This window comes from Conger conger, chromosome 7 (assembly GCF_963514075.1).
Source record: "Conger conger chromosome 7, fConCon1.1, whole genome shotgun sequence".
Lineage (NCBI taxonomy): Eukaryota > Metazoa > Chordata > Actinopteri > Anguilliformes > Congridae > Conger > Conger conger.
Window position 1 is genome coordinate 4891952 of NC_083766.1, and position 26416 is coordinate 4918367.

At 42.1% G+C, this 26416-nt stretch overlaps 3 protein-coding genes across 3 annotated transcripts; 1 reads left to right on the plus strand and 2 right to left on the minus strand.

The window, feature by feature from the left end:
• Window positions 1–1825: 1825 nt before the first annotated feature.
• On the plus strand, window positions 1826–8756 carry LOC133132483 (solute carrier family 22 member 4-like). Its single transcript, XM_061247938.1, has 10 exons — window positions 1826–2224; window positions 3840–3943; window positions 4245–4399; window positions 4994–5117; window positions 5336–5387; window positions 5488–5585; window positions 5708–5922; window positions 6718–6900; window positions 7593–7728; window positions 8537–8756. Exons 1-10 carry the CDS (start codon window positions 1826–1828, stop codon window positions 8754–8756), a joined length of 1686 nt encoding a protein of 561 aa, XP_061103922.1.
• A 1124-nt stretch (window positions 8757–9880) lies between these two features.
• LOC133132484 (organic cation/carnitine transporter 2-like) lies at window positions 9881–15942 on the minus strand. The gene is made up of 10 exons (XM_061247939.1): window positions 15550–15942; window positions 14770–14873; window positions 14305–14459; window positions 13913–14084; window positions 12434–12560; window positions 12023–12114; window positions 11540–11754; window positions 11254–11436; window positions 10150–10285; window positions 9881–9980 (listed from the first exon to the last, which is right to left on the minus strand). Exons 1-10 carry the CDS (start codon window positions 15940–15942, stop codon window positions 9881–9883), a joined length of 1677 nt encoding a protein of 558 aa, XP_061103923.1.
• A 2776-nt stretch (window positions 15943–18718) lies between these two features.
• On the minus strand, window positions 18719–25955 carry LOC133133118 (organic cation/carnitine transporter 2-like). The gene is made up of 10 exons (XM_061249133.1): window positions 25563–25955; window positions 24774–24877; window positions 24360–24514; window positions 23967–24138; window positions 22201–22327; window positions 21780–21871; window positions 21282–21496; window positions 20998–21180; window positions 19878–20013; window positions 18719–19708 (listed from the first exon to the last, which is right to left on the minus strand). Exons 1-10 carry the CDS (start codon window positions 25953–25955, stop codon window positions 19609–19611), a joined length of 1677 nt encoding a protein of 558 aa, XP_061105117.1. The 3' UTR covers window positions 18719–19608.
• Between the last annotated feature and the right edge of the window lie 461 nt (window positions 25956–26416).

Sequence of the window (26416 nt, forward strand, 5' to 3'; positions counted from 1 at the left end):
TGTGCATACTTGATAAACTATCCCATATATAAAAATATAGTTACATGCAAAGGTATTGTGACAGTAACACAATACTGTTGTTTTTGCTTTTGATTTGATATGACATTACGTGACATAACACATGGCCCTTCAGCCCAAACAGGGCATTTTCCTACCACTAAAGTGTACATATCAAGCCTGTTTTGCCTTTTAATAGAGTTTCTGCCTCTATAAACTTGATGACACTGCCACTGGGCACAATTCCAGTGTTACCTAATAAACATTATCAGCATATGCACTGAACAGACACACTTTTCTACCTTGATGAATGGAAACAATATAAATATAATCAAGCCAGTAGGCTAAATACAAAGAAGAAAATGATTTAAAATGTATGTCACCGAGAAAATATCAATATAAAATTCATAAGGTTGGGCCATCAAAATAAAAAGCCGAACCCAACCGTTAACCTTTACCCTACCTCCTAAAGATAACCATAACCTGGCCTCAAGAGACCAATCTACCTGATTTATGTTAATGTATACATTTAAATGGAATCATGCAATATAGATATTATTGGCGTAGCTTTATTTTTATTTTTTAAATTTTCAGTCCAATGATTTGACAAAGAAAACCTTGAGAAGCTTGAACTTGGGCGGCCTGTAGCGTAGTGGTTAAGGTACTTGACTGTAGCCACAATAAGATTTGCACAGCCTTAAGCAAGGCCCTTAATCCTGCATTGCTCTTGGGGAGGTTTGTCTCCTGCTTAGTCTAAAATCAACTGTACGTCACTCTGGATAAGAGCATCTGCCAAATGCCATTAATGTAATGTAATAAAACCTTTTGGAACAATGTGCTTTGGACTGACAAAACCAGACTTTAACTTTTTGGCCCCCACCAAAGAAGGTGTGTTTGGAGCAAAGCCTTTGTATTGAAGAATGCCTTGCTAACTGTGAAGCATGGAGGTGGATCCATTATGCTATGTGGTTGTATGGCAGCTGAGGGTACAGGGAATTTTGTACGAGTGGAAGGAAGAATGGATTCCACCAAATAAATAAAACAAATTCCAGAGGCTAGAAGTTGGGTACTCCAGCAATACAGTGATCCAAAGCATTCCTCGAAATCAACCATGAAGTACATTCAGGAACGACTGATGAAGGTCCTGGAATGGCCGCCACAGTCCCCAGTCTTGAATATTATCTGAAAAATTTGGATCTCAAACAAGCTATACATGCAAGGAGGCTGCCATTTTCTGCCAGGAAGAATGGGGAAAAATTCAAGAGCAAGAATGGTAAGACTCAGGAAGTGTTAGCAAGCTGCTATTGTTGCCTGAGGAGGAGTTACAAAGTTCTAACTGACAGGGCTCCCAAACTTTTGCACAGGAACATTTTTTGTCTTCTTTAATCTTGTTTTAAAATTCTAAGAAATATTTAATGTTTAACTTAGTACCATTTAGAGGTGAGGTTCACTTAGATATTAACTGTAAACCCTGTGTGTGTGTGTGTGTGTGTGTGTGTGTACGTGTCATTTAAATTTAAATTTAAATAATATCTCTCACGTTAGCTGAACAACAAAAGTACATCTGTCGGGAGGACTATATTGTGGCGCATTGTGGTGCGTAGCCTATCGAGGTATGCATTATCATACGGGCCGCTTTACCGTTGCCGGTATGCACACCGAAATGGAGCCGATCGGGTGCTACTGATTGGCCAGACTGTCATATAACAAGCATTTCTCAGCCCCCGTGGGCTGTCAGTTTGCCGATCACTGAACTAAAACGTGTCATTAAATTCGCAGCTGCACTTAGGCTATCTCAGTTCTGACGCTGCACTCAGTTATCTTTACAATGCACGCCGCAAGCTACGACGACGTTACCGAATTTGTGGGAGAATGGGGACATTTTCAAAAACGGATCATGTTGCTCATCTGTTTAAGCATAGTTCCTAACGGGTTGACATGTTTTTCCGTCGTATTCCTTGCTGACACGCCTCCGCACCACTGCTTGATACCCCCAAACGCCAATATTAGCGCCGAATGGAGAAACTATTCTATTCCACTGGAAGAAGATGATGGGGAGATGCGATACAGCAAATGCACCCGATACAAACTGGACGTAATAAAGTGTCTTTCAGACAACGGGTCCGTGCCTGGAATCCACGTGAATGTTCCTGAAATAGAACAAGAAAGCTGTCAGGATGGGTGGGAATACGACAGAGACATATATGTTTCCACTATCGTGTCCGAGGTAAGTCCACAAACGCAACTTGGGCTGTTAAAAAAAAAAAAAGCACATAGTTGCATTTCAGCAGTATTTTAGTTGTGCGCTGTTTGAATTGTAACGGGTTGCAAAATAGTCTAAGGGTTAACCCTAACAAACCCTTACACCTGTTGCCATACGTCTTTCTTTCATTGAGGGATAATGGACAACCCTATAAACGAGTCCGTTATAACGAGGAAATGATTGCCCGACTGGGTACCGCTCACCACCCTGAGGGGAAGGTATGTCCTCATACATGACTCGCTCATGAGGGCGACATGGCACAGGCAGTAAGAGCAGTTCTCTGGCAGTCGGATGCTGCCAGTTCGATCCTCTGCCCAGGCTGTGTCGAAGTGTCCCTGAGCATGACACCCAAGTGCTCCTGACGAGCTGGTTGGCGCCTTGCATGGCAGTCAATCGCCGTTGGTGTGTGAGTATGAATGGGTGAATAAGAAGCATTAGTTGAACAGCGCTTTGGATAAGGGCGCTATATAAATGCCAATCATTTACCATTATCCCGCTTATACCACGGCTAGCTTGTGAAAGCAATGCAGATATGGGCCATTTATTTTTAGTTTAGAAACGCATATTCATTGAAACGCAATGGTAACGGTCAACAGGCCTATGCGGTCGTTTTGCTGCAAGGAGAGGGATGTGTCCAGGACGTAGGCATATGCTTCATAGGCCGGAGAACGCCTTTTGAGACGCCATTGGAGCAAACTGCTAAGTTTTGCCTACACACATATGAAGCATTTAACCCAAATAAGCATGAAACAAGCATGACAGTGCTCCTTTAACGTTCTGTTCCACTGAAAAAATCACTGCAAATCATCCGTCATATATTCAACTTTCAGGATAATACGACCTTTTGAAAGATTTAATTCATGGTGAAATTAGTGGCCTATAATTATTTACAGACTTTGGAGTCGATTTTCTCAAAACGGATTTTGGACGCTATTACAGGACTCCGAACCATTATTCTCAGTGCGTAGTCATCCTATCATCATGAAATTTCGCAAACCTTTACTCCATATCTAGGAGAGTGTTTTGAGCCAATCATTTTTAATGTTGTAAGCATCACGAATCTCATTGTTAGATCCTGAAATTTCCGAAAATAATCCGAAATTTCTAAAACTAAACATATAAACTGATACAAAAATGTTCAAATTTGTAATTTTTTATTGTAAAATAAAATAAATGAAGGGCTATAAACAGAATAATCTTCTCTGAGGTGGTCATCACACTGTTTTAACACACTCCGCGGAGCCAACCACTCCATATTCTTCGTCACAAAGTCAGCTGATTCTTTGGACAACCAAATATTTACCAAATGTTTTTGCTATTTAGGCAAAGTTGGCTTTAATGCTCTGGTCTCAAACTCGTTGCCAAGGAAAGCCTTGTGTAAGCAAGTTCTCATTTCAACCAATTAATGACGCCTTTAATTTATTCCATTTAATAATTCAGGCATATGCATTTAACTGCATTAAGCACAGAATATATGCAACAGTTGTTACTTAGACAACACAAGTAACACTTCACTTTATGTGCGTGTATTGTCCAAAATAATCCAATATTTTTCCTGCATATTGTGCTCTGTTGTCAGTGGGATCTGGTGTGTACTGATGCATGGAAGGTCCCCATTACCTCTTCTTTGTATTTCTTTGGTGTGTTAACTGGATGCTTCATTTCTGGACAATTGTCTGACAGGTAATATTCACACACACACACACACACACACACACACACACACACACACACACACACACACACACACAAGAGAATGGAACATGGGCAGTTCCTAACTGAAATATTTGTAACTTAGTACGTCATGCCTTTTAAACTGCATTTCTTATTTAAGTATTGGTTCTGAGGTTCTCAGAAAGCCTTTTGGAGTGTCAAATGTTTTAACCAATTAATACATAGAATAATTAAATTGTTACACCATTTGTGTGTGTGTGTGTGTGTGTGTGTGTGTGTGTGTGTCGTGTTGTTGTTGTTTTTTTTTTAGGTTTGGGAGGAAAATCATTCTGTTTGCAACAATGGCAGTTCAGACTTTGTTCGCATTCTTCCAGACTTTCTCCACATCCTGGCTAATGTTCTCTGCACTTTTCTTTGTCGTTGGGATGGGAGAAACTTCCAACTATCTGATAGCATTTGTCTTAGGTAATTATGAGCCTGGGTTGATACTTTCATCAGTATTATCATTATCATATTATCAATAAATTGATAAGTAATTGTGAAATATGTTTCCATCTGACTTCCCATTTAATTTTGTTGACAACATTCTTTTCCCCACTGATTGACAGGTAAGTGCACTCAAGGGACGGGGTGGGACAGTGGTCATTCTTCAGGCATGATGGGCATTTCAAAATTGGGGGCCATTTGTATGAAAACCTTCTACAAGTACAACCACAGAACTATGAATAAAACGACAATTATCCTTGGTCTTATCGCCCTCTAGTGGTCAGACAAGGTGCCTGCAGACACAGGAACCACCAGTGAAATGGGCAGAAAATGATTAGATATCATAAATAAAGTTTATTATTATTATTAGTGGTGCCTCTGCAGTGTGGAAAATAGTCGTGTCTGTCGGAGGAATCTCTGCCATCTCACCCTGACCGCAGCTGGATTGGGTTGCTGAAGGGAGATCAGCAAGTTTGGTTGAGTCATGACTCAGCATTGTTCCACTTATACCTGTATACCTTATAGCGTACGTTTTCTCTGAAATAGTCTTCCTGTTCTCTTTTAAATCTAAAGGTACAGAAATTTTGAGTCCAAGTACTCGGATGGTATTCTCCACTGTGGGGGTGTGCATATCTTTCTCCATCGGCTACATGATGATTCCGCTGATGGCCTTCTTCATCAGAGACTGGAGAATGCTGCCAAGATGAATGGAGTCACAGCCCCAGAGGTCATCTTTCAGCCTCACCAGGTCCTGCTAATTTTACTTTCAGGGCACTGTTTGTATGTGTATCTGTATATCTAGAAAGCCCGCAAAACCCAGATTATTTTTGGGATAGTAAGTCAATGGCCCTGTGCTAGACTGGCAGTCATTTTACAGGTCTCACACAAGCTCTATTCAACACCGACATGTCCAAGCTCTCTGTACTACTTTTCCCTCAAATTAGCCCTGCAAGTGCACAGATGTTGGGTAGGTATCATGGTGCGTATTGTTTTGGAGTTTGGACTGAGCTTGAACTGGTTCCATCGTGGTTGAGGCAGACATGTTTATTATGACGTGTTTGCTGTAGGTAGAAAACAAGATGAAAAGCTGTAAACACTACAACATCTGTGATCTGGTGCAGTCCGTCAACATCCGCTGGATCACGAGCATACTGAGCTTTGTGTGGTGAGTCTCAAAACCTTGACGCAAGCACGCAAGGCAGCTCAAAGCCAAGATTCACTTTTATGTTTCATTTTCAAGACTGAAGGCTGAAATCTCTTTAACAAATTCCCACCACATATTTTCAGGGTGATAGTGACCATTGGGTACTTCGCCTTATCATTGAACACCTCCAATCTGCACGGGGACCATTTTTTAAACTTTTTCTTCTCTGCGGCTGTTGAAGTCCCAGCCTACATTTTGTCCTGGCCCCTATTTCGCTCTTGTCCAAGACGACTGTGTCTCTCTCCCATGCTGGTCTTCGGTGGAGCGGTACTACTGGTCACACGGCTCATACCAAGAGGTAAGTCTTATCAAGAGCACCTAAGATAAAAAAAAATCGATATATGTCAACGTGGGCAGGCAATGCAAGGGATTGCATAGCTAGTACAATATGGGGGATGATTCGGTGGCCAGATCCACTCTTGAGTCGAGACCTTGGTTGGAGGCACCTTCTATGGTCTGTGATATTCAAATCTGGACCTCAAGGCCAGGACTACTGCTGGTTTCTCCTCCATGGTTAATTGATCGATTATTGCCACAGATCGGCCGGAGAGTCAGTACCGATTAGAGGGGATGAATGAAAACCGGCAGTCTTCGTCTGGCCTTGAAGGCCGGATTTGAGTACCCCTGCCATCGAAGGAGCCTCCTCAATATCGCATTGAATATTCTTGTTTTGCAGTAGAGTGCCCTCATTGCTGTGCCCCCCTACTGGCCAACCATATCTTCCAGCAGCAACTTTGTTTTTGCAAGTCTCCAACCCAAGAGCTCTTGGCAGTACACACCTGACATAGGGAACAGGGTGGTTCGGTAAATAGGAGTCCAATGATGTTAAGAGGCATAAGAACCGAAAGTGTTTGGACATATTATGCAATGAGATTCAGCACCATAGGTTCATGATTCCAGAAAATATACAAATTGTACTTTTGTAGGAAAAAAACCCCCCAAGATATCATACATTTTGAAGTTATTATTACTTAAAATATTGCTTCAAGCAAGAATCATACAGCATTGTCCCCATATGTTCAGGATGTCTTCATATATGACACTTCTGTGAAGGAAGGTTGGGATCGGTCAGTTCTGTTATCTCTCTTGTCAGATTTGAGTTCAGTATGTACTGCACTGGAAATGATGGGGAAATTTGGGGTGACGCTGGCTTTCACTCTCGTGTATGCCTACACACCGGAGCTGTACCCCACCGTCCTGAGGAACACAGCGATGGGCACCTGCTCCACGGCCGCTCGGCTGGGCAGCATTGCCGCGCCCTACTTCGTCTATCTGGGTTAGTGAGCCTCGATGCCAGCTCCCCTCTACCTGTCAACACCCAGATTTCACCATTACATTACATTACATTATTAGCATTTGGCAGACGCTCTTATCCAGAGCGACGTACAGTTGATTAGACTAAGCAGGAGACAATCCTCCCCTGGAGCAAATGCAGGGTTAAGGGCCTTGCTCAAGGGCCCAACGGCTGTGCGGATATTGTTGTGGCTACACCGGGATTAGAACCACCGACCTTTCTTGTCCCAGTCATGTACCTTAACCACTACGCTACAGGCCGCCCCTCACCAGCTCCCCTCTACCTGTCAACACCCAGATTTCACCAGTGGCCTCCTCTCCGTAAACATCCCGCTTTCACCAGTGGCTCTGCCACGTTTTCTGATTTTCTTATTCCTCTCTCGTCAGACATGCGGAGGTGGAAGGTCCAGGGGTCCAAAAGTCCTGCCATGTGTTTGTTCCACCCAGCTAATTTCGCTAAAATGTTCTACCTCTGGGCTGAAGAATTACGGTAATTGACAAATAGTGGATTGGAACAAAGTACTGGCGAGGACTTTTACTTTCTGAACCTGGATTTCTCAACCTCTGCGGTGTGACCGATCTTCCCTCTGCATGGAGCAGCCTGTCACTACCAGCCTTTCCTTTGCTTGTTTGGTTTTTATGGAGTAAACCTGGTGCCTTTTTTCTGTCATGTAGGAACATATTACAAGTCCTTGCCATACATATTAATGGGGAGCCTCAGTGTTTTGGGGGGGTTGGTTAGCCTCCTGCTTCCTGAGACCTATGGTATGCCTCTCCCAGAGACCATCGATCACATGCAGACTATTCAAAGGTAAGGCAGCCACATCTCACAAATACAGGGTCTGCTCCCTCAGCTGTTAGCATTGTGCAACATCACCTTCTGAGATTGCATGTGTGCTGAATTAATACTTCCTGTGTTTGATAAAATGGATAGTATCATTTTCATGCTTTTGTAATGAGAGTATGTGTCCCAATTCAGGAAAATTCCAGTATTACATTTTTTTTCCCCCCATTTTGTTTTCCTCAGGTGTAAAAAGACACAAACATCAAGTAATTTAACCAGTGATTCTCCAGTGTTGGAGAATGACACAATGATTGGATTGCAATAGGATATTGAAATTTATGATACTGTTATCAGTGGTGAGTGCATTCCTGTGCTTATCTCTTTTAGGTTTTATTAAACAAGAGCTATCATTATTAGTTTAATTTCATATATAAAAGGGATGTGTAGACCAAAATTGTTATGTGTATAATCCAAGTCATGTGGCAGTAAAAAAGACTGTAAATGTTTTAAAGGTCTCATATTGTGGAAAATGAGATTTCCCTTACTCTGTGGATTATGAAGGAGCACTATAAAAACAGTGAAAGTATCAAATCGCAGACTCAAAATAAATCCACACAATCCGTATGAAGAAAATGTGCATTTAAACGAGTGGTTTGGACTTCACAGTGAGCTGTGACATCACAAAAATACACTCATTAGAATATGTCCATTCCAGCACGGCCCATCTTGTGGCCAATGAGAAAGTAGGAGACAATGAATCAAATGAAAATAAGAGGCATAAGAACTGTAATTAAGAAAATCTCCGTATTTTCTGTGCTCTCTCTTTGCTTGACAGATTTGAGGTCGGTATCTACTGCACGGGAGACGACGGGGAGATTTTGGATCACACTGGTTTTCACCTTCTGACTACCCTACATGTTGGAGCTGTACCCCACAGTCCTGAGGACCATCGCAATGGCCGCCTGCTCCACACCACAACAATACGCTTTAGCATGACCCACCTTGTAGCCCAGAAGAAATACAAGCTGGCTGGTGCTAGAACAGTGGTTCATTGACATTAATGAGAAAGACAATCACTATAAAACCCTGTTCTTGGTCAAGCTCATGATTATGGTCATGTAGACCTATTTCTTTTGTACTTAAATCACTCAAAACCTGTTATGGACATTGTACATGTACATTGCCATGAAACTGAACTTGCTCTCTTGAGCAATATTATACAATAAAACACACAATGACATTTATTTAATGGGAAAAAAAAGTAAAACGCCAAAAAATCAAAAAAAAAAGTAATTGCAGAGCTGCTTTAATTCAGACTTATTGGTAAGTGTTGGAGCATAAACTGCCAATTTCAGGTCCTGCCTCCGCTCTATTGGCCACAGGTTCAAGTAAAGACTTTGACTTGGTCACGCCAAAAACCTTTTCATTTGCTCTGGGACTCCAATGAATCACAGTGAGAGCCAACACTTGGAACAGTGAATCTTCTTTGGAGTGGCCTGCTGGCCAATATTTCTCCAAGGGCACAGGGACAATTCATCCAGGAAGTCACAAAAGATCCCAGGAGAACATCCAACAAACTGCAGGCCTCTCTAGCCTCATCATAACAACAGTCAAATGTAGTGGTAATTTGATGGTATGGCAATACTTTGCTGCCTTGGGATGTGGACAACGTGCTATTATTGAAGGAACCATCAATTCTGCTCTGTATGAGAAAATTCTTAAGGAGAATGTCCGGTCCTCTGTCTGTTTTTGGTATGTCATTCTGGGTTTTGTAGCTAGACAATGACCCAAACAATCCACTCCTGAATGGCTGAACAGAATCAAAGTTTTTGCATGGTCTAGTCAAAGTCCTGACTCGAATCCAATAGAGATAATGCGGCAGGACCTAAAAGTTCATGCTTGAATTCCACCATGTAGAAAAGACTGCACTTGTAATACATAGCCCGCCGTCATCATTTCAGTGCACAAAATAAACCCAGTATGAAAAAAATTGAGACATTGGCCATGTGTCTGTGAATACTGTGCATAGGAGACATAGGAGACATCAGAACATGCTTGCAGTATTCATGGGCTACCCCTGGAGTTTGCAGACCAGAAATAAAATTAGTTTTTCAAGGTCATTTTCTTATCATATAACACTCTCACAACATGATTTACCATGGAAACCTAGTTCTGGAGACTACATCCATGTCTCTGCAGCAATTTTCCCTGAATGAGTCTTGTCGTTCTTTTGCTCGTCTTTCACTTTCTGCTCACTGGACAGACACGGCCATTTTATCCTGTCAAGAAATATGCAAAAGCAAGCACATTATTGTCATGAAAACAATTGACATCTTTATCAGAGTGGTGATGATGCTAAGCACCATCGCGATGATGTAACATCAGCATCATGATCACTAGTAATTACATCACCACCACCATCTTCAGCAGCAGCATGCAGTGACTAACCTCTCTCTTTTTGGCATCTGATCCATGGTCTCCGGCAGGGGGAGCCCAAAGCTCTCTGGCAGAAAGAGAACGCTGATCGCTGATATAGTGGTGAGGCTTCCCAGCAGAATGTAAAGCAAATCAGTGTTGTATGTGCCTGAGGGGTGGAAAATATCAGTGCACATGAGAGACTACCAGCTTAAGGGTTGAGGGTTTGAATCCTAGTTTAATGAAAAACTACCAAGCGATTCTCGAGTTCGGTCCTGGTCTTTGTTACAGCTAAACTCGGTTAAAGGCCATGTTCTCCACACTTTCACCAATTAGAAGCTTATTGGTTCACCACAGCCTTTGGTTTATGTAATCATTTGCAATACAGCACAATGCAAATATGGGACTTTTATTCTTCATGACATGCACACACAGAGATAGACTGGGTATTTTCAAGAACCTGTTGCTTACTGGGAAATTTCTAATTTACATCTAGAAAAAAAAGGTTGTTTCTTAGAAGTAGCATAATCGTTGTCTTATGTTTAAAAATGGCTGGAACAATAGACAACACTCTTACAACCATTGGCTATGTGTTACGTAGTAGTCTGTCCTATGGACCCAAGAACAGAATCAGAGAGAAGAATCTGAAACTTCAAAGGTGATCCAACTTTCAACATCAGTTCTGAGCAGTAAGTGTAACAGAACAAAGTGGTTTTGGTGTTCTTTAAGCTTGGGATCTTTAATGTTTAACTTCTAATATATTTAGGTTTTCTTACGTACACACTAACAGATATAATTAGCAGAGAATTAACGCAATTGCGTCCTTAGGGCCGAAGTGGCTAGTTGGCCAACTGCAAGTAAAGGTGGCTAATTGTGATGATGGCTAAATAGCAAGTTAGCCCAAACCTAGCTATTATTATCCATATTGTTTTCTGGCTTATCGCTTCAGCTGCAACACCTAGCCAACAACTGAAAAGCGGCATTAAATATTTTTAAACTTCTGGGATGGTACGCAAGAGCCAAATCACTGGATTAAACTAGATGTTTACGTACTCGCACATGGCAAATGAACAGGGGTGGACCATTATTTTCGATGCATTAGGAGTTTACATGCCAAACATTCCTGCGTTCCCTTACCCAGGTGGACAAAGTATGGAGAGATGGCACTGCCCACTCTAGAGGCCATGGCACAGACCCCCACCGCGGTGTTTCTGATTCCGGTGGGGTACAGCTCTCCCGTGTAAACGTATATCAAGCCATGTGCACTGGTCATGAAGAATTTCCCGATCATTTCCAGTGAAATGGCCAGGGGGGACAGATCTGCAAACAAAGTGCACAGCCTCATGTGAGTGCAAATGAGGTGGAGGAGTATGGGATGGAGACACTGTTCTCGAGATCAGAGGGTTGGTGGTGAAACTCTCACCTGGAGGTACAAGCTGAATGAAGAAAAGAACTCCGCCTCCTAGCAGCATGCAGAGGCTTAAGCTCAGTCGTCTACGTAGATATTTCAGGGCCAGCCAGCAGGCAATGCTAGATGGGATCTCAGTGGCAGCGGAGATGAAACAGTTGAGATGAGGGCTTCCGTGAAGGTTGGATGTGTTCAGGGACAGGCCAAAGTAACCAATCAGTAGACTAAGCCTGAAATTAAAGAAAGGTACACATACTTATCTAAGAGACATTCCACAGAGATGGAAGGCAGAATACATTCATTTGTTTGAAGATAAATCAAGGCCCAATTGGTTTTTAAGTAAAATATTTGAATTTGCTAAAAGCTTCAAAAGACTCACTAAATGAATTAATCAGCCCTAATGCTAAATTCAACCTGCTCTCCATCATGGTGTATTAGCACAGATCTATTGACAACAAGATCGATCTACCCAATATTTGTGTTGCGGTGTATGCTTACCACACTAGAGTCAATATTAATGTGTTGTGCCGGATGTTGCTGGTCTTCAGGAGTTCAAGGAAGCCATGGAATTCTTCTTTTACTTTTTTTTTCTTTTCAACATACAGAAAACAGAAGTAATAATAATATCACTTTTGATGAATGTTTTAGATTTTTAAAAGCCAAGTTGTTTATATATGTTTAAATATTCTTTCAATCAAAAATGACAAGCTCATGGACTGAAATCTGAGGTGCAGTAATATGTTTTTAAGAATCAGTCTAAGTAATTAAGAATGTGATCATGTACTCAGAAAATGTATTCATTTATTTATTTAATCTGCATTATATAATTTTCTGATCCCTCTTAAATTAGGTATTTCAATTAGCTGAGAACTGCATGGAAAACTGTTGAATGAGGAGCAGATTAGTTACCTCTGTTTGGGGGAAGATGACCTCTGGGGCTATGACTCTGTTCTTCTTGGCAGCACCTCTCAAAATGGCCTCTGCCTCCTCCACCCGGCCCTGAGAGAGAAGCCATCGGGGGGACTCCGGGATGAACCTGTGGCAGGCAGCATTTTTCACGTCCTAAAAACCCTGCTGTGCATTCTCTAGCACTGGAATCTACAATCTACAGTACAAGTGACTTCCAAATGACTTTTCACACATCGATTAATTGATATGCCCTTCTACTTGAATATTGTCACAAACACAGGTCATGCTAAAGTTATGCCACATTGACGGAAATGTACATGAACAGCGGAGCACCTGTTGCTTCCAGGACAACCATAACGATATCTCGCAGTGAGGAGACTCGATCAGATGCAGCTCATGCCAACGTTATGTGACTGTGTCATAAACGGTGTGTACAGCAGAGCACCTGATAGACCAGGACAAAGGACGACCATACCTACCTACATCCCTCCAGTACGGAGACGGACCACAACTGTGATCTGCGATCACTCAGAGCACACACTGGGCGCTCTGTCTTAAAAGTCAACCGTTTGAACATTCCAATCTAAAATGGCGGAGGAAGTCGTTACAAATTGCGATGGCCGATTGGTACTCTAGCCAGTGTTATTCAACACACATATACGTGTAACAAAACGGGCAACAGTCATGTTAATACATGGGATTAATTAACGTTCATTTGAACGAATTTTAAAATATGAAAATGGCAACGTTAGTTGACGAGTATCTACTGTCAACATCACTAACGTTAGCAACAGAAAGCTTGCTTACGTTTGCTAACGCCAACGTTAATGTTAACACGATTAACTGAGCGTTCGAAAATTAACTGATTTCGGTTCATTTTCTTTTAAATCACAGCAGACTTTCACACAGAATTTACGAACGCACCCACTGTAGCTATACAGCAGAGCACCTGCTGCTTCCTGAATACCCCCCTGCCTATTTACTGCAGAAGCAACCGGGTGAAACCGAAATAGAAAAGTAAATGCAACTCTGACAAAAAATAGTAAAAATGCACTGTTCACAAAACAGGTTTGCTGAGATCGTCGGATAACTGCACTGACTAAACTCAATTCTGCCTCGTTTTTGAATGATCTATGCTGAGTTCCAATAATGTGGGCGGAGAGTGTAGCTATATGAAGGAGCTTTAGCGCCGAAACGCGTTAGCTGCGATTCTTAATAAATGATGCAGAGACTTGCTGTCCGAATTGGGGTTTTTTATACAATCAATTGATATGTGAAACTCATTGTTTGGAGAAAGATTTTGTGTAATTGTTAGCTCATGCGAATGGACCATTTTGCTCGATTGGAAACCCCATAGTTTTGCAGTGAGTAGTCACTCGCTTCATGCTCCAAGGAGCAGATCCCATAGGAATCCATGGACCCGGTAAGTGGAAGCTGTCTCCAGTTCTTACACAATATATCTTGATGCCCCAGACTCACCACCAAAAGGCGATATAGACAATGTTGGGCACAGTCATAGCAATCAGGAGTGTCCTCCAATTCCTGAAGAAGTAGGCAAAGAGCGGCAGCAGCATGTAGCCGAGGGCAAAAAAGCCGTTGATACCCAGGGAACCGAAAATCATCCGCGGAGGTCCTGTCAGGATCTCCGTTCCTGCGAGAAAGAGGAAAGAGAACTATTCCACCATTGGTTGTTCAATAAACAATAACGAGGCTTAATGTACTAGTATATCAAGGATTTCCTAAATTCTGGTCTATATTTACAAATTTTTTTAATTATGGATGAAATGGAAAGTAGGCTATTGTCATTGACATGCGGACATAGCTCTACAAATGTGTGTGGGACACTGAAGCTAAAGGGGTGCTCTGTTTACCAATTACGAATGCGGCGACGAAGTTGGAGATATGTCCCATTCCCACCAAAAAGAAGAACACAGAGAACGCCTCCCATGATGGAGAGAAAGCCTGGACGAAGCCGAAGACCATCTGAATCACCAAGGTAATGAAAAGGGTTGGCTTTCTCCCGAACCTGCAGAAAGAGTGGAGCAGCATGTTAGTGTGGATCATCGATCTCCAAGTGTTATACCTAATGTAGGCCTAGTATATGGTCAGTAAATGTTTCTGTTGGCCAACTGTCGAAATCTGAACCTCAATATCTGTCCTGTTTGAAAACCAATCTCAATGTCATTTTGCCGGTCAACAATGGGAACAGGCTTGCCAAATACTGATTTTAGTATAGATGCGTTACAACATTACTAGGTTGCGGATACCCCTAAAAAAGTCTGTGCCGACTATTGTGACTATTGAACAAAAAACGATTAAAAAAAATTGCAGTTCACCTGTCTGAAAATTGTCCAGAGAAAAAAGAACCAGACAGCACGCCAAGGAAGTAGATGGAGGTAGACAACGGCTTCTTCCACTCATTGTCACAAACAAGGTCAAACTGCAAAAGTGCGTATAAAATCACAAGAGAAGGGCTACAATCTCAAGCTGTGTGTGGCTGAACAATAAAGAGGTCACATTTCAGCTCTCCCACTGTACAGGATGAGTTTCAGTCTGATGAGGTTTGATTAATTTTCTTTCCCATGCTTTTTTACTGCTACTACTAACAAGTAAAATGTAATGTGTGTAAAAAGTAAAAAGTGACCAAGGCTACATGTATAGCAACTAATAACGCTAACAGAAATGTTGAAACTTTGAATGAACTGCTTTTGCTGTCCAAGCCTGTTCAAACTAAAATATTTTGGTTATTTGGCATTTTATATATTTTATATATTTCATTGGCAATAGCGTTGGCAGCATCGATGGCGGGGGTCATTAAGTGCATATAGCAGTTCAGATGTCACGTGTTAATAGGATCTAATAGCGGCTGTAGTGCGCTGTTAATTGCTGATCTTGGCATTGAACGTTCGTAGTATCTTGAGATTTGACCTCACGATGTTCCCGTCTGCCATAAATAATAATTACTTTTATCTTGGGGTTATTGCACAACACAGGTCTCCCTGAGACAAACCAAATAAAATAATATTCTACACACTTTTTAAGAATTGTGTTTAAAACATCTTAATTCAAATGCTAGCTGCAGGACACCCATCAGCTCTGACATGGGGGCTGCTCACCTCAGTGACTATGGTGGACTGGTAGATCTCCTTACTGTAGGTCCATCCATCAGAGCAGCCCTCGAGTGGCACTTGAGAGAGGTTGACATCCTTACTGGGGGACAGGCCCAGGGCTGAGAAGTTTGAGATCAAATCCAGCCTGTATCTTCTGCACCTGCTGTACTCTGTCTCCCCGTTCACCTCCTGTGTGGGAATGCTGGCCTTTCTCCACTCCTCAGTGATGTTAAGTCCCTCTGGGATCAGACATTGATGGGCTGGGCTGTCTCCCAGGAATACGCTGGACAGAGCAGTGAATCCGTTGGGCACAGCTGTGGCACAGAGAAGGAGAAAGATAGTCTGCTGAAATCTTCCCCAATTGCCCAGGAAGGCTATCTCCTCATCATAGTCCCCCATTCTAGACTGGGATTCCAGCCATGAAAATGTTGTGTCTTAGCAGCCAGGTAACTGCCTCAGTTAAGAGTCCAGTGAAAATCACATTTCTATTACAGGCACACCCTTTCATAGATAGCATATGTGGCCATTCATTAACTTGATCACATTTAATGATTGATGGTTGGATACAGGCAATTATCGGGCCCATTCAATATCCTAATATACAAACATATTGCATTGTGTCAATTCTCTATATCTTGTAGTACTCAAATTTACTTTCATTGTCTATTTTTTGTTTTGTCATTGTATGGATGCAGGGCCCCCCTGAAAAGGAGAGTTCGGTCTCAGTGGGCTCCCCCTGCCTAAATAAAAGGTCCCCCCTGCTTACTTCCCTCCACTGGCTGCCTGTCATGGCTCGCATCAAATTCAAAACATTGGTGCTAGCCTTCCAAGCAGTTAAGGGGTCTGCCCCAGCTTACCTCCAAAAAAATCATCAGACCCTACACCACTGCCAGACCTCTTCATTCGGCTTCCACAGGCCGCTTGGCACCTCCCCCTCTCCGAACTTCCACCTCACGACTACTGTCTGTTCTGGCTCCACAGTGGTGGAATGAACTCCTTGTGGAGGTCAGAACAGTAGAATCTCTTCCCATCTTCAAGCGCAAACTGAAGACGCACCTCTTGAAGCAGCACCTCTCCCTGTCCCTCCCTACCTCCCTGAAAACCTTAATTGTTGTCTTTCTGTGAATTACCTATGTGTCCGGATGTTTAGTTTGACTAGGTAAGCAGTGTTTGGCTAGTTATGGGGTTTGTTCATACATTTACGTGTTGTGGTATTACGAAAAAAAAAAAAAAAAAAAAAAAAAGAATCAAATAGGCTCTGGTCCTTATCTTTGTTGTGCAGGTAACAGTTGAAATTGTACTTCCCTCTTCCCACTTCGCGTCTTTCAGTGCACTGATCCCTGGTTATGGGTATGCACTTTGTTGTACGTCGCTCTGGATAAGAGCGTCTGCCAAATGCCATTAATGTAATGTAATGTAATGTAAAAAAATCATCTTTGTTGCTGAAACACTGATGCACCCTCCGATTCTAAAGCAGTGAACAAGGAGTCCTGGAGCTACAAGGGTTTTCACACAATTGGACCATCAGGCAAATATCCCTGCATGGTGCATGGTCCATCAGAAGAGATGCCGCTCTGAGATCCTGTTCTGTATTTTGGGGTGTTGCTGTTGAGTGAGCTCTTGAAAGGAGGTTCCATGTTGAGAGAGGACGGATTTGAACCAGCCAGAAGTGTGTCTATTTGTACAGCCTTTTTTTTTTCTTCTTCCATATAACTTTCGGTTTGGTTTTGGACTTCTTAAGACTTAAATTTCATAAGCTTTATTCCTAGCTGTGTTCTATATTGTGAGTTGCAAGTTTTGTGGGTATCAGTTTTTGATGGTGCACAGTAACACAATTCTGTTGTTTTTGCTTTTGATTTTATATGACATAATGTAACATAACATAACAAGGCCCTTCAGCCCAAACAGGGCATTTTCCTACCACTAAAGTGTACATATCAAGCCTGTTTTGCCTTTTAATAGAGTTTCTGCCTCTATAAACTTGATGACACTGCCACTGGGCACAATTCCAGTGTTACCTAATAAACATTATCAGCATATGCACTGAACAGACACACTTTTCTACCTTGATGAATGGAAACAATATAAATATAATCAAGCCAGTAGGCTAAATACAAAGAAGAAAATGATTAAAAATGTATTTCACCGAGAAAATATCAATATAAAATTCATAAGGTTGGGCCATCAAAATAAAAAGCCGAACCCAACCGTTAACCTTCACCCTACCTCCTAAAGATAACCATAACCTGGCCTCAAGAGACCAATCTACCTGATTTATGTTAATGTATACATTTAAATGGAATCATGCAATATAGATATTATTGGCTTAGCTTTATTTTTATTATTTTTATTTTCAGTCCAATGATTTGACCCATTTAAATCATTTTCAGTTATGCACTCTTTCAGATGTAAATTGACATTTCCTTACAGTAACTGTTAGTCACCTTGAGATTATCTACATTATAGTGAGAAAATGGTCAAACGTGGTGGTGGTAGTGTGACGGCGTGGGGATGCTTTGCTGCCTTGGGACCTCGATGAAATGCCATTGTCGAAGGAATAATTTTTCTCTGTATGAGAAAAAAATGTATGCCCCCTCGGTCTGCTCACCGAACTCATCGCCTGTAGCTAACTTTGCTAATCCTGCGAATGAATTTAAGAGCCTCAATAAAATCACCGCTAAATCTCGTTTTATTAAGCTTGAAGAGATTAAGCATCTTCGTTATCACACTTATATATACTTGTTTTATTATGGCTAGCGTTATATTTGACATATTGGCAAGCCAGTCTCCCAGCTGGTCCAGAATGCTGCAGCCGCCTGATCACCAGTCAGCCCAGGTCGGCTCATGTCACCCCACTCCTCATTGGCCTCCGCTGGCCTCCGCTTCAAGGCCTTAGTGTTGGCATTTCAGGCTGCTAATGGGACTGCCCCACTTCACATACAGTCTTTAATCGCTCCCTACTCCCCAGCAAGACCACTCCGGTCTGCCAACTCTGGTCGCCTTGTGTTTCCCACACCTGGCGGCCAAGCTGTACGTTCACCCGTTTTCCATTCTGGTTCCTCAGTGGTGGAATGACTTGCCTACCACTGTCGGGACAGCAGAATCCACCTTTTCAAACTATACCTTAGTCCTCCCTCCTGATTTCAGTTTTTCACATTGCTCTGGAGGGATTTTAGCCTGCTTTACATTGCAGAGCTGCTTAAATTCAGACTTATTGGAGCATAAACTGCCAATTTCAGGTCCTGCCTCCGCTCTATTGGCCACAGGTTCAAGTAAAGACTTTGACATGGTCACTCCAAAAACCTTTTCTTTTGCTCTGGGAGTCCAATGTACCACAGTGAGAGCCATTGTTTCTATATGGAGAACACTTGGAACAGTGAATCTTCCTTGGAGTGGCCAGTCTGCCAATATTTCTCCAAGGGCACAGGGACAATTCATCCAGGAAGTCACAAAAGATCCCTGAAGAACATCCAACAATCTCTCTAGCCTCATCATAACAACAGTCAAATGTGGTGGTAATTTGACGGTATGGCAATACTTTGCTGCCTTGGGATGTGGGCGACTTGCTATTATTGAAGGAAGCATCAATTCTGCTCTGTATGAGAAAATTCTTAAGGAGAATGTCCGGTCCTCTGTCTGTTTTGGGTATGTCATTCTGGGTTTTGTAGCTAGACAATGACCCAAAAAGTCCACTCCTGAATGGCTGAACAGAATCAAAGTTTTTGCGTGGTCTAGTCAAAGTCCTGACTCGAATCCAATGGAGATGCTGCGGCAGGACCTAAAAGTTCATGCTTGAATTCCACCATGTAGAAAAGACTGCACTTGTAATACATAGTCCCCCCCCATCATCATTTCAGTGCACAAAATAAAACCCAGTAAGAAAAAAATTGAGACATTGGCCATGTGTCTGTGAATACTGTCCATAGGAGACATAGGAGACATCAGAAGATGCTTGCAGTATTCATGGGCTACCCCTGTAGTTAATAAAATTAGTTTTTTAAGGTCATTTTCTTATCATATAACACTCTCACAACATGATTTGTCATGGAAACCTAGTTCTGGAGACTACATCCATGTCTCTGCAGCAATTTTCCCTGAATGAGTCTTGTCGTTCTTTTGCTCGTCTTTCACTTTCTGTTCACTGGACAGACACGGCCATTTTATCCTGTCAAGAAATATGCAAAAGCAAGCACATTATTGTCATGAAAACAATTGACATCTTTATCAGAGTGGCGATGATGCTAAGCACCATCACGATGATGTAACATCAGCATCATGATCACTAGTAATTACATCACCACCACCATCTTCAGCAGCAGCATGCAGTGACTAACCTCTCTCTTTTTGGCATCTGATCCATGGTCTCCGGCAGGGGGAGCCCAAAGCTCTCTGGCAGAAAGAGAACGCTGATCGCTGATATAGTGGTGAGGCTTCCCAGCAGAATGTAAAGCAAATCAGTGTTGTATGTGCCTGAGGGGTGGAAAATATCAGTGCACATGAGAGACTACCAGCTTAAGGGTAGAGGGTTTGAATCCTAGTTTAATGAAAAACTACCAAGCGATGAGACCAGTGGTTCTCGAGTTCGGTCCTGGTCTTTGTTACAGCTAAACTCGGTTAAAGGCCATGTTCTCCACACTTTCACCAATTAGAAGCTTATTGGTTCACCACAGCCTTTGGTTTATGTAATCATTTGCAATACAGCACAATGCAAATATGGGACTTTTATTCTTCATGACATGCACACACAGAGATAGACTGGGTATTTTCAAGAACCTGTTGCATACTGGGAAATTTCTAATTTACATCTAGAAAAAAAAGGTTGTTTCTTAGAAGTAGCATAATCGTTGTCTTATGTTTAAAAATGGCTGGAACAATAGACAACACTCTTACAACCATAGGCTATGTGTTACGTAGTAGTCTGTCCTATGGACCCAAGAACAGAATCAGAGAGAAGAATCTGAAACTTCAAAGGTGATCCAACATTCAACATCAGTTCTGAGCAGTAAGTGTAACAGAACAAAGTGTTTTGGTGTTCTTTAAGCTTGGGATCTTTAATGTTTAACTTCTAATATATTTAGGTTTTCTTACGTACACACTAACAGATATAATTAGCAGAGAATTCACGCAATTGCGTCCTTAGGGCCCAAGTGGCTAGTTGGCCAACTGCAAGTAAAGGTGGCTAATTGCGATGATGGCTAAATAGCAAGTTAGCCCAAACCTATCTATTATTATCCATATTGTTTTCTGGCTTATCGCTTCAGCTGCAACACATAGCCAAGAACTGAAAAGCGGCATTAAGAAAAATATTTGTAAACTTCTGGGATGGTACGCAAGAGCCAAATCACTGGATTAAACTAGATGTTTACGTACTCGCACATGGCAAATGAACAGGGGTGGACCATTATTTTCGATGCATTCGGAGTTTACATGCCAAACGTTCCCGCGTTCCCTTACCCAGGTGGACAAAGTATGGAGAGATGGCACTGCCCCCTCTAGAGGCCATGGCACAGATCCCCATCGCGGTGTTTCTGATTCCGGTGGGGTACAGCTCTCCCGTGTAAACATATATCAAGCCATGTGCACTGGTCATGAAGAATTTCCCGATCATTTCCAGTGAAGTGGCCAGGGGGGAAAGATCTGCAAACAAAGTGCACAGCCTCGTGTGAGTGCAAATGAAGTGGAGGATTATGGGATGGAGACACTGTTCTCGAGATCAGAGGGTTGGTGGTGAAACTCACCTGGAGGTACAAGCTGAATGAAGAAAAGAACTCCGCCTCCTAGCAACATGCTAAGGCTTAAGCTCAGTCTTCTACGTAGATATTTCAGGGCCAGCCAGCAGGCGGTATAAGCTGGGATCTCAGTGGCAGCGGAGATGAAACAGTTGAGATGAGGGCTTCCGTGAAGGTTGGATGTGTTCAGGGACAGGCCAAAGTAACCAATCATTAGACTAAACCTGAAATTAAAGAAAGGTACACGTACTTATCTAAGAGACATTCCACAGAGATGGAAGGCAGAGTAGATACATTTGTTTGAAGATAAATCAAGGCCCAATTGGTCAAAAAAACAATGTTTTGAGTGAAATATTTGCATTTGCCAAAAGCTTCAAAAGACGGGGAAATTAATTAATCAGCCCTAACGCTAAATTCAGTTTGCTCTCCATCAGGGTGTATTAGCACAGATCTATTGACAACAAGATCGATCTATAACCAAATATTTGTGTTGCGATGTATGCTTACCACACTAGAGCCAATATTAATGTGTTGTGCCGGATGTTGCTGGTCTTCAGGAGTTCAAGAAAGCCATGGAATTCTTCTTTTTCACTTTTTTTCTTTTCAACATACAGAAAACAGAAGTAATAATAATATCACTTTTGATGAATGTTTTAGATTTTTAAAAGCGAAGTTGTTATAATATTCTTTCAATCAAAAAGGTAAAGCTCATGGACTGAAATCTGAGGTGCAGCAATATGTTTTTAAGAATCAGTCTGGGGGGGGGGGGGTACAAAACATTTAATAATTAAGAATGTGATCATGTATTCAGAAAATTCATTTATTTATTTAATCTGCATTACATTATTTTCGGATCCCTCTTAAATTTGGTCTTTCAATTTGCTGAGAACTGCATGGAAAACTGTTGAATGAGGAGCAGATTAGTTACCTCTGTTTGGGGGAAGATGACCTCCGGGGCTGTGACTCTGTTCTTCTTGGCAGCACCTCTCAAAATGGCCTCTGCCTCCTCCACCCGGCCCTGAGAGAGAAGCCATCGGGGGGACTCCGGGATGAACCTGTGGCAGGCAGCATTTTTCACGTCCTAAAAACCCTGCTGTGCATTCTCTAGCACTGGAATCTACAGTACAAGTGACTTCCAAATGACTTTTGGTGGTTGGCATTTATATAGCACCTTTATTCAAAGCGCTGTACAATTGATGCTTCTCATTCACCCATTCAATCATTCAATCATTCACACACCAACGGTGATTGGCTGCCATGCAAGGCACCGACCAGCTTGTCAGGAAGAAATGGGGGTTAGGTGTCTTGCTCAGGGACGCTTCGACACTGCCCGGGCAGGGGATCGAACCAGCAACCCTCCAACTGCCAGACAACTGCTTTTACTGGCTGAGCCATGTCACCCCCCAACTTTTCGCACATATCGATTGATTGATATGCCCTTCTACTTGAATATTGTCACAAATACAGGTCATGCTAAAGTTATGCCACATTGACAGAAATGTAGATGGACAGTATAGCACCTGTTGCTTCCAGGACAACCATAACCATATCTCTCAATGAGGAGATTCGGGTCATATCAGATCAGATGCAGGTCGTGCCAACGTTTTGTGACTGTGTCATAAACGGTTTGTACAGCAGAGCACCCGACAGACCACGACAAAGGCACGGAGACGGACCACAACTGGGCGCTCTGTCTGAAAAGTCAACCGTTTGAACATTCCAATCTAAAATGGCGGAGGAAGTCGTTGCAAATTGCGATGGCTGATTGGTACTCTAGCCAGTGTTATTCAGCATACATATACGTGTAACAAAACGGGCCACAGTCATGTTTATACATTGGATTAATTAACGTTAATTTGAACGAATTTGAAACTATGAAAATGGCAACGTTAGTTGACGAGTATCTACTGTCAACATCACTAACGTTAGCAACAGAAAGCTTGCTTACGTTTGCTAACGCCAACGTTAATGTTAACACGATTAACTGAGCGTTCGAAAATTAACTGATTTCGGTTCATTTTCTTTTAAATCACAGCAGACTTTCACACAGAATCTACGAACCCACTGCAGCTATACAGCAGAGCACCTGTTGCTTCCTGAATATCCCCCCTGCCTATTTACTGCAGAAGCAACCTGGTGAAACCGAAATAGAAAAGTAAGTGCAACTCTGACAAAAAATAGTAAAAATGCACTGTTCACAAAACAGGTTTGCTGAGATTCTGCGCTGACTAAATTCAATTCTGCCTCGTTTTTGAATGATCTATGCTGAGTTCCAGTGAACTTCTTATTTTTTTTCTATCAGTATGGATCTAGCTTATCAAAATACATGCATAGCTGATGTGTGACCCATCCACAATAATGTGCGCGGAGAGTGTAGCTATATGAAGAAGCGTTACCGCCGAAACGCGTTAGCTGCGATTCTTAATAAATGATGCAGAGTTGGGTTTTGATGCAGAGCCGAATTGGGGTTTTTATACAATCAATTGATATGTGAAACTCATAGTTTGAAGAAAGATTTTGTGTAATCGTTAGCTCATGCGAATGGACCATTTTGCTCGATTGGAAACCCCATAGTTTTACAGTGAGTAGTCACTCGCTTCATGCTCCAAGGAGCAGATCCCATAGGAATCCATGGACCCGGTAAGTGGAAGGTCTCCAGTTCTTACACAATATATCTTGATGCCCCAGACTCACCACCAAAAGGCGATATAGACAATGTTGGGCACAGTCATAGCAATCAGGAGTGTCCTCCAATTCCTGAAGAAGTAGGCAAAGAGCGGCAGCAGCATGTAGCCGAGGGCAAAAAAGCCGTTGATACCCAGGGAAGCGAAAATCATCCGCGGAGGTCCTGTCAGGATCTCCGTTCCTTAGAGAAAGAGGAAAGAGGAGAACTATTCCACCATCGGTTGTTCAATAAACAATCACGAGGCTTAATGTACTAGTATATCAAGGATTTCCTAAATTCTGGTCTATATTCACTAATTTTTTAAATTATGGATGAAATGGAAAGTAGGCTCTTGTCATTTACATGCGGACATAGCTACAAATGTGTGTGGGACACTGAAGCTAAAGGGGTGCTCTGTTTACCCATTACGAATGCGGCGACGAAGTTGGAGATATGTCCCATTCCCACCAAAAAGAAGAACACAGAGAACACCTCCCATGATGGAGAGAAAGCCTGGACGAAGCCGAAGACCGTCTGAATCACCAAGGTAATGAAAAGGGTTGGCTTTCTCCCGAACCTGCAGAAAGAGTGGAGCAGTAAATGGTCAGTAAATGTTTCTGTTGGCCAATTGTCGAAATCTGAACCTCAATATCTGTCCTGTTTGAAAACCAATCTCAATGTCATTTTGCCGGTCAACAATGGAAACGGGCTTGCCAAATACTGATTTTAGTATAGATGCGTTACAACATTACTAGGTTGCGGATACCCCTAAAAAAATCAGTGCCGACTACTGTGACTATTGAACAAAAAAACGATTTAAAAAAATTGCAATTCACCTGTCTGAAAATTGTCCAGAGAAGAAAGACCCAGACAGCACACCAAGGAAGTAGATGGAGGTAGACAACGGCTTCTTCCACTCATTGTCACAAACAAGGTCATACTGCAGAAGTGCGTATAAAATCACAAGAGAAGGGCTGCAATCTCAAGCTGTGTGTGGCTGAACAATAAAGAGGTAACATTTCAGCTCTCCCACTGCACAGGATGAGTTTCAGCCTGATGCGGTTTGATTAATTTTCTTTCCCATGCATTATTACTGCTACTACTAACAAGTAAAATGTAATGTGTTAAGTAAAAATTGACGTAGGCTACATGTATAGCAACTAATAACGCTAACAGAAATGTTGAAACTTTGAATTAACTGCTCTTGCTGTCCAAGCCTGTTCAAATTAAGATATTTTGGTTATTTGGCATTTTATATACAGCACGTAATTCATTGGCAATCGTCAAAAACCATAGCGTTGGCAGCATCGATGGCGGGGGTCATTAAGTGCATATAGCAGTTCAGATGTCACGTGTTAATAGGATCTAATAGCGGCTGTAGTGCGCTATTAATTGCGGATCTTGGCATTGAATGTTCCTAGTATCTTGAGATTTGACCTCACGATGTTCCCGTCTGCCATAAATAATAATTACTTTTATCTTGGGGTTATTGCACAACACAGGTCTCCCTGAGACAAACCAAATAAAATAATATTCTACACACTTTTTAAGAATTGTGTTTAAAACATCTTAATTCAAATGCTAGCTGCAGGACATCCATCAGCTCTGGCATGGGGGCTGCTCACCTCAGTGACTATGGTGGACTGGTAGATCTCCTTACTGTAGGTCCATCCATCAGAGCAGCCCTCGAGTGGCACTTGAGAGAGGTTGACATCCTTACTGGGGGACAGGCCCAGGGCTGAGAAATTTGAGATCAGGTCCAGCCTGTATCTTCTGCACCTGCTGTTCTCCGTCTCCCCGTTCACCTCCTGTGTGGGAATGCTGGCCTTTCTCCACTCCTCAGTGATGTTAAGTCCCTCTGGGATCAGACAGTGATGAGCTGGGCTGTCTCCCAGGAATACGCTGGACAGAGCAGTGAATCCGTTGGGCACAGCTGTGGCACAGAGAAGGAGAAAGATCATCTGCTGAAATCTTCCCCAATTGCCCAGGAAGGCTATCTCCTCATCATAGTCCCCCATTCTAGACTGGGATTCCAGCTATGAAAATGTTGTGTCTTAGCAGCCAGGTAACTGCCTCAGTTAACAAGAGTCCAGTGAAAATCACATTTCTATTGCAGGCACACCCTTTCATAGATTGCATATGTGGCCATTCATTAACTTGATCACATTTAATGATTGATGGTTGGATACAGGCAATTATCGGGCCCATTCAATATCCTAATATACATACATATTGTACTATATGTGTTGTTTATGTATATATTATTATATATTATTCTTATTCCTTTTTTCCACCAATTATATACATATATTATACTTGGTTTTGCTGTAAATTCTCTATATCTTATAGTTCTCTAATTTACTTTATTTACTACTTTGTCTATTTTCTGTGTTGTCATTGTATGGATGCAGGGCCCCCCTGAAAAGGAGATTTCGGTCTCAGTGGGGTTTCCCCTGCATAAATAAAGGATAAATAAATC

Coding starts and splice junctions, on each gene's coding strand:
- LOC133132483 (XM_061247938.1), top strand. CDS start 1,826: ATGCACGCCGCAAGCTACGACGACGTTACCGAATTTGTGGGAGAATGG. Junction 4,400..4,993: donor TCTGATAGCATTTGTCTTAG/GTAATTATGAGC, acceptor TTAAATCTAAAG/GTACAGAAATTTTGAGTCCA. Junction 7,729..8,536: donor CACATGCAGACTATTCAAAG/GTAAGGCAGCCA, acceptor TTTGCTTGACAG/ATTTGAGGTCGGTATCTACT.
- LOC133133118 (XM_061249133.1), bottom strand. CDS start 25,955: ATGGGGGACTATGATGAGGAGATAGCCTTCCTGGGCAATTGGGGAAGA. Junction 24,878..25,562: donor AGTCCACCATAGTCACTGAG/GTGAGCAGCCCC, acceptor GCACTTCTGCAG/TATGACCTTGTTTGTGACAA. Junction 21,872..22,200: donor TCATCTTCCCCCAAACAGAG/GTAACTAATCTG, acceptor TATGTTGAAAAG/AAAAAAAGTGAAAAAGAAGA.
- LOC133132484 (XM_061247939.1), bottom strand. CDS start 15,942: ATGGGGGACTATGATGAGGAGATAGCCTTCCTGGGCAATTGGGGAAGA. Junction 14,085..14,304: donor CGTCGCCGCATTCGTAATTG/GTAAACAGAGCA, acceptor TCTTTCTCGCAG/GAACGGAGATCCTGACAGGA. Junction 11,755..12,022: donor TTAATATTGACTCTAGTGTG/GTAAGCATACAC, acceptor CTTTAATTTCAG/GCTTAGTCTACTGATTGGTT.